Here is a 7,724-nt window from a genome sequence, read left to right as displayed (position 1 = left end):
AAAAGTTTGAAAGAGTAGTCAAAGGAATTAATTTAAATACTAGTAACTGGTATCTTAATTTTTTTTCCCCAAAATTTAACATGTTTAAGGAGAAAAAAAAACTAATCATACTTCATTTAAGAGATGATAAGACAATTTCTTTTGATCAGATTGAACAAAATTATAAATTTACAAGTACACTGTGTCTATATTTAAAAATTGCATAATTTTAGACATTGATAATATTGTATTGGTATCATAAAATTGACTTAATCCACACCCCCCCCCCCTCCTAAAAAAAAATTTGGTTTGTCGACAGATTATTGTATTACTTACATATGTACATGTATATGTTATTGTATATTAAATGTACTATGTTCTTTTGTTTAAGGAGTCCAGAGCTATAGTGGACAAGTGTTTTGAGATCGGCGTAAACTTTTTTGACACAGCAGAGGTAAGAGGCTCATTAATTAAATTAATTAATTAAATTCAGCAGTTGTAGATTTTTTTAAAGTTTTAAGAAGAGATCTGCAGCAGCTTTATATATTAAAAATAAGAGGAATGAAATGGCTATGCGATATTAGCGATTACATGTTATATATATTATAAATGTTACATGCGATTTATTACATGCATTATAAGCATGTTGAACTTCATTAAAACCATGTTATAATTTACATGTATTAATTCATATGGTATAATTGCACATTGCGGATGCTCGCCTGACATCATTGTATATAACACAATCCTTAATAAACTGTAGCTGCAGAGCTGTAGCTCTTTGCTTCAGATAATTTGGACAGATAAAGCAGAGAGCTACAGGTCCAAGCGTTGTAAAAACCTTGGATTAACGCCACCATTTTTTGATCACTTACATTGGGTACTATTACAGTAATATCTGAGGTGAGCAACAAATAAGCAGACTTGGTTTTCTACGATGCTTGGATCTGTAGCCCTCTCTGCTTTATCTAATTTTCACAAGCAAACAGTTGTTCAGTTCTGCAGCTACATTGTTAACCACACATACTTGTCTGACATCATTGTATAGATAGTCAATAAATATTTAGTGAGGATTTAATTTTGGCATTATTAGCAAGGGTACTGCAGAGATCGCTAAAATTAAATATTATTTGCTTAGAAGTGTCATAGCTTCTTTGGTGAGCAATTAAAAATCACAAAAGTTACTTCCCACTAAAAATTAAGTATTGATCGCTAAATTAAAATCACTAAATGAGCATCATGCTAACATTTAATTCCACTCATATATGGTACATTAAATGATATAAATTAAAGACTTTTTGATAGAATTCTTTAAGGAATCCTATATATGGCCCTATAAAATATAGTTTCATATTGTATCAAAATTTTTGTTCAATGCACATGTAACCCTGCTTATAAAATTTCAAAATATGTGTAAGAATTCCAAAGGACTGCATGTACTGCCCATTTATCTGCTGTTACAATCATACAAAAATATTTGCATTACTCAAGCTGAGGTATCAGCTGATCCAATATAATATATTGTCATCTTCTTAGAGACATCGAGATTCTGTGAGAGTTACACTGGATAAAATATAATTTTGATGTAATTTGTATATAATCAATGTTAATCATGATAATTTTGATGTATTTTCGGGTTACGCTGGATAAAACAATAATTTTGATGTATTAGAGAGGTATAGAGATTTCAAACTTGCACTTCGATGTACGAGTAGATATATGTGCATGAGGGGAATAACCAAACTTTTGTGAGTATTAAATCATCAAGATTACTACACATTCTTGGAACTTGTACATGTGGAATGACATCTACACTGTGTCACATAATTGAAAACTTCAAGTTTTAATAATGAAAATTAGTCAATTTATGCATGAAATTGTACCTGGTAGTTGTTATAAATTACATGTACACATTGTATATAGGATTTTTAGTTTCACGAGCATTATTTTTATCAAGGTTTGCTTACCAATTTATCTATTGAAACTGAGGTCACAGAACTTTCAAATAGTAAAAACAAAGAAAGTGATTACGATGTACACGTACTGTAACACAGCATAAAAATCTCAACAGACAAAATAAAAAAAAAAGTGTATGTGTAGTTGTGTACGTCAAAGTATAAGCACAAGTACACGTATGGGTACACATTAAAGATCTCAACCTCTCTATTTTTAGGTCACCTGAGTAAACTGCTTATATACTGAAAATGAATTTATTGTTTGAAATCTGCTCGTTTGTTTTTATAAAACATTTATTTATTTTTTTGATAGGCAATTTTAAGGGTGCCTTTTAAAAAATTGTGCAATGTTTGGACCTAGGGTCAGGGGTTTATGTCACCGTGTAAGGGGCACTACTAATTATTGCTGAATATTACTGATTACTTGGAGTGCCTTTTTGTTCCCCTACCCTGCGTATGGGTATTCAGTTACCAAGCTAAGCAACTGTAAAGTGTATTGTTATGGTGATCAATTGTGCCTCTTTCAAAATTGTGAATGCCATATAGCATCTGGCTTAAAACATGAATCAAATTCAATACACTGTAACTGGAAAGTTGTTGCATAAAACTCAGGTGACCTATAAGGCCCGTGGGCCTCTTGTTAGGGTTACACTGGATAAACTATAATTTTGATGTATTTTTAGGTTATGCTAGATAAAACTAAAATTTTGATGTATTTTATAGTGTTTCTATAATTTTGATGTATTTTATAGTATTTCTATAATTTTGATGTATTTTATAGTATTTCTATAATTTTGATGTATTTTATAGTATTTTTAGGTCACCTGAGTAAACTCAGGTGACCTATTGCTATCCGTTTTTGTCCGTTGTCGTCCGTCGTCTGTCGTCCGTCGTGCGTTAACATTTAAACATTTTCAGCTTCTTCTCTGAAACCACTGAACCAATTTCAACCAAATTTGGCATATAGCATCTATGGGTGAAGGGGAACAAAAATTGTGAATTTCGTGGTCCCCGCCCCCCTGGGGCCTTGGGGGTCGGGCAAAAACCACTAAAAATAGTGCGATCTTTAAAAATCTTCTTCTTTACTCCCTGACATCAAGCAGTCAAACTGTTGGTTTGATTGTAATCAGCATTGAGTCCTCTACCAAAATTGTGAAATTCATGGCCCCAGGGTCAGGGGTTTTGGTGTTAGGGCGGGGCTCTATTGATTATATAGTGAAAATGCAGTAAGTCTTTAAAAATCTTTTTCTCTGCTCCTGGGTATTAAATAAACAAATTAAGTTCATAGTTATGATGAGCAAGAGAGGCTCTACCAAATTTGTGAATTTTGTGGCCCTAGGGTCAGGGGTTCTGGTGTTAGGGCGGGGCTCTATTGATTATATAGTGAAAATGCATTATTTCTTTGAAAATCTTCTCTGCTACTGGGTATTAAACAAACTAAGTATATAGTTATGATGAGGAAGAATGCCTCTTCATAAATTGTGAATTTTATGGCCCCAGGGTCAGGGGTTCTGGTGTTAGGGCGGGGCTCTATATTGATTATATAATGAAAATGCATTAAATCTTTGAAAATCTTCTTCTCTGCTCCTAGGTTTTAAATAAACTAACTAAGTACATAGTTATGATGAGCAAGAGTGTCTCTTCCAAAATTGTGAATGCCTTAGCGTGTAGCTTAAAATAGTGGTGTTCCAATCATCGATTATAATCGAAAATCAGTCGATTGCTGACATAATCCAAGCAATCGATTGCATTTTTAAAATTCTGATTAATCGGTTTATTATTTTATTTTACAAGCCATATAGTTTTTAACCATAATTTTCTATCCACAGCATTGCTTCTGACTCGTTTGTGTAACGTAATTGTACAATTAACAAACTCTTGCATTTCTACCCGGATAACAAATCATGTTTCTGGGCATGGGCATACTTTTAGTTCTATAAAATGAACAAAGGACAAACTGGATCACCAAAGAGAGTTGTCATTTACCCATTCTTACCATTTACTCTTTTAAATTGATATACTTTTTACATGTCCGATTATAATCGATAATTAGTTAGTTAGAGGAACCCAATCATCGATTATGAAATTCTTACCGATTCCCATCACTAGCTTAAAACATGAAACAAATTCAATCATTTGAAAGTTGTTGCATGATGCTCAGGTGACCTATAAGGCCCGTGGGCCTCTTGTTATATTTGTGATGTGTTTTATAGTATTTCTATAATTTTGATGTATTTCAGGGTTATGCTGGATCAGAAGAGGTTCTAGGGGCGTGTCTTGAGGGACGTCGTCAGGATGCCGTCATCGCGACTAAGTTCGGATTCCGGGAGGGACCCAATACCCCTCCTTACTCCCCCCAGCAGATCGATGAGGCGGTCACAAGAAGTCTAAACAAACTAAAGACTTCTTATGTTGACATTCTACAGGTAAAAACAAAAATTGTCACAAAGAGTTTAAATAAACTAAAGACTTCTACAGGTAACAGCAAAAGTTGTCACCTGGAGTCTAAATAAACTAAAGACATCTTCTGTTGACATTCTACAGGTAAAAACAAAAGTTTTCACGCGGAGTCTAAATAAACTAAAGACTTACATTTGTAAACAGGTAAAAACAAAAGTTGTCACACAGATTGAGTCTAAATAAACTAAAGACTTCTACAGGTAACAACAAAAGTTGTCACACAGAGTCTAAATAAACTACAGTATCTTACAGGTAAAAAAAAAAATTGTTACACAGAGTCTAAATAAACGAAAGACATCTTAATATGTTGACCTTTTACTGGTATACATTATTTATAGAGACCGTTTTCCTATGATGTATTTTGCCACTGAGTTATTCCCCTTAGCCGCCATCTTGAAGGGCAAAGCAGTGAATTTTCCTCTTTGAGAAACAAATTTTAAACATGTATGTGAGAAATATATATGGGGAAAATATTTACCATTTTAAAATTATGAATTAAAAGAGGCTTAAACAAATGTACATGTATATTCATCATGTTCATAAGAAAAATAGTGTTATCTTTACCTCAGTAACCAGTGTATCAAATTGAACTTGGTTGAATAATGAAGGGATCTGGGAATGTTGACCTACAATATGTTGGCCATGAGGAATAACTCTTGCTAAAATCACCTCAATGGAAGAATGTCATAGAATTGTACATGTTTATATTACATGTATTTATATTGTCTCTTTATCTTCTTGTCTTATTCTTCTTAATTACATTTTAATGAGTAGAATTTCAGGGAAGCTAGACCATTAAGAAGTTTTCCTGGCAGTTTGTTTTAAGATTCATCCACCTTCTGCCCTCTCAGATAAATTAAATTTTAACAATGGCATTGTAACTTCATTATTTGGGCCCCATTATTTGTGATTTATTTCATTTTAGATTTTCTATGAAATACTTTCAAAATTACATGAAGAATTTATGTTGTCTATATACAGGTCCACTTTGCCAGTTTATTGTTGTTGTCTATATACAGGTCCACTTTGCCAGTTTATTGTTGTTGTCTATATACAGGTCCACTTTGCCAGTTTATTGTTGTTGTCTATATACAGGTCCACTTTGTCAGTTTATTGTTGTTGTCTATATACAGGTCCACTTTGCCAGAGTATTGTTGTTGTCTATATACAGGTCCACTTTGTCAGTTTATTGTTGTCTATATACAGGTCCACTTTGTCAGTTTATTGTTGTTGTCTATATACAGGTCCACTTTGTCAGTTTATTGTTGTTGTCTATATACAGGTCCACTTTGTCAGTTTATTGTTGTTGTCTATATACAGGTCCACTTTGTCAGTTTATTGTTGTTGTCTATATACAGGTCCACTTTGTCAGTTTATTGTTGTTGTCTATATACAGGTCCACTTTGTCAGTTTATTGTTGTTGTCTATATACAGGTCCACTTTGTCAGTTTATTGTTGTTGTCTATATACAGGTCCACTTTGTCAGTTTATTGTTGTTGTCTATATACAGGTCCACTTTGCCAGAGTATTGTTGTTGTCTATATACAGGTCCACTTTGTCAGTTTATTGTTGTTGTCTATATATACAGGTCCACTTTGCCAGTTTCTTGGAGAACATGGAAGACTCCGTCAAGGAACTTAACAGACAGATCTCTCTTGGTCGTATCAAGTATTACGGAGTCTCCAACTTTGGACCAATCAACATGAAGAACTTTGTGGAAGCCGGAGGAAAACCAATCACAAACCAGGTTAGTGGGTCAACATATAAATAGCAATGCAAAATATGCTGCATAAGGTTTAATTTTCGTTGTTTTTGAGGTATGACGAGACCCATGAATTCATGTCCACCATGAAATATAAAATAAGACATGCATTAGTAATCATTAATTCTTGATATGAAATCAAATCCCCACGAACCAAGAGATTTTCCTCAAACCACGAAAATTTGACCCCACAAAATTATGTAATTTTACAGTATACATGTACTAGATATATACTTAAACTAAAATTAACTACGTAGGTCAGTGTATTGAAGGAATCCCTGTTAAGTCACTGTAGAGTATGTAAAGCTCGTTACACATAAATTATCCCGCGTTTCCAACTATTGTAATTTCCCTGGCACACTCTTTTAACAAGACAGTAATTTCTTATATTTCCATTTCAGTGTGAAAAAAGAATTCCTGAAATTAAATTTTAAAAATGTTGTAGATTTCAATGACACAAGGCCTCCCATTTCAATATCCATAGTCCTTGCCCACTGACGTCAAACACAAAGAGATCCACACTAGATTTACATGAATAAATGCTAAGACTACTAAGTGTAAGACACAAAGACAGACTATATTTTATTTATATCAGTGATTTCTCTGTTGTAGATCGGTTATAACTTACTATGGAGGACAGTGTATATTTATATCAGTGATTTCTCTGTTGTAGATCGGTTATAACTTACTATGGAGGACAGTGTATATTTATATCAGTGATTTCTCTGTTGTAGATCGGTTATAACTTACTCTGGAGGACAGTGTATATTTATATCAGTGATTTCTCTGTTGTAGATCGGTTATAACTTACTGTGGAGGTCAGTGTATATTTATAACAGTGATTTCTCTGTTGTAGATCGGTTATAACTTACTCTGGAGGACAGTGTATATTTATATCAGTGATTTCTCTGTTGTAGATCGGTTATAACTTACTATGGAGGACAGTGTATATTTATATCAGTGATTTCTCTGTTGTAGATCGGTTATAACTTACTCTGGAGGACAGTGTATATTTATATCAGTGATTTCTCTGTTGTAGATCGGTTATAACTTACTATGGAGGACAGTGTATATTTATATCAGTGATTTCTCTGTTGTAGATCGGTTATAACTTACTATGGAGGACAGTGTATATTTATATCAGTGATTTCTCTGTTGTAGATCGGTTATAACTTACTATGGAGGACAGTGTATATTTATATCAGTGATTTCTCTGTTGTAGATCGGTTATAACTTACTATGGAGGTCGGTGTATATTTATATCAGTGATTTCTCTGTTGTAGATCGGTTATAACTTACTCTGGAGGACAGTGTATATTTATATCAGTGATTTCTCTGTTGTAGATCGGTTATAACTTACTCTGGAGGACAGTGTATATTTATATCAGTGATTTCTCTGTTGTAGATCGGTTATAACTTACTATGGAGGACAGTGTATATTTATATCAGTGATTTCTCTGTTGTAGATCGGTTATAACTTACTATGGAGGACAGTGTATATTTATATCAGTGATTTCTCTGTTGTAGATCGGTTATAACTTACTATGGAGGTCGGTGTATATTTATAT

The 7,724-nt window shown here is 33.3% G+C and overlaps 1 protein-coding gene across 1 annotated transcript; it reads left to right on the top strand.

Annotated features, from left to right (window-relative positions):
• Positions 1-346: 346 nt before the first annotated feature.
• Positions 347-6,919, top strand: LOC134248471 (uncharacterized oxidoreductase YqkF-like). Its single transcript, XM_062730864.1, has 4 exons — positions 347-433; positions 4,175-4,360; positions 5,983-6,141; positions 6,769-6,919. The coding sequence occupies exons 1-4, from the start codon at positions 347-349 to the stop codon at positions 6,838-6,840; spliced, it is 504 nt and encodes a 167-aa protein (XP_062586848.1). The 3' UTR covers positions 6,841-6,919.
• The last annotated feature ends 805 nt before the right edge of the window (positions 6,920-7,724 follow it).

The sequence above is a fragment of the Saccostrea cucullata genome, unplaced genomic scaffold (assembly GCF_032062105.1).
Source record: "Saccostrea cucullata isolate Sc308-1 unplaced genomic scaffold, CSIRO_AGI_Scuc_v1 ctg20547, whole genome shotgun sequence".
Lineage (NCBI taxonomy): Eukaryota > Metazoa > Mollusca > Bivalvia > Ostreida > Ostreidae > Saccostrea > Saccostrea cuccullata.
Note: the sequence above shows the minus strand (reverse complement) of the source record. Positions and strands in the feature narration are given on the sequence as shown.

Excerpts from the sequence above, each read along its gene's own strand:
- LOC134248471 (XM_062730864.1), top strand. The coding sequence starts at position 347 with ATGTACTATGTTCTTTTGTTTAAGGAGTCCAGAGCTATAGTGGACAAG. Across the intron at positions 4,361-5,982 it reads CTTATGTTGACATTCTACAG|GTCCACTTTGCCAGTTTCTT; the intron begins GTAAAAACAAAA and ends CTATATATACAG. Across the intron at positions 6,142-6,768 it reads GAAAACCAATCACAAACCAG|ATCGGTTATAACTTACTATG; the intron begins GTTAGTGGGTCA and ends TCTCTGTTGTAG.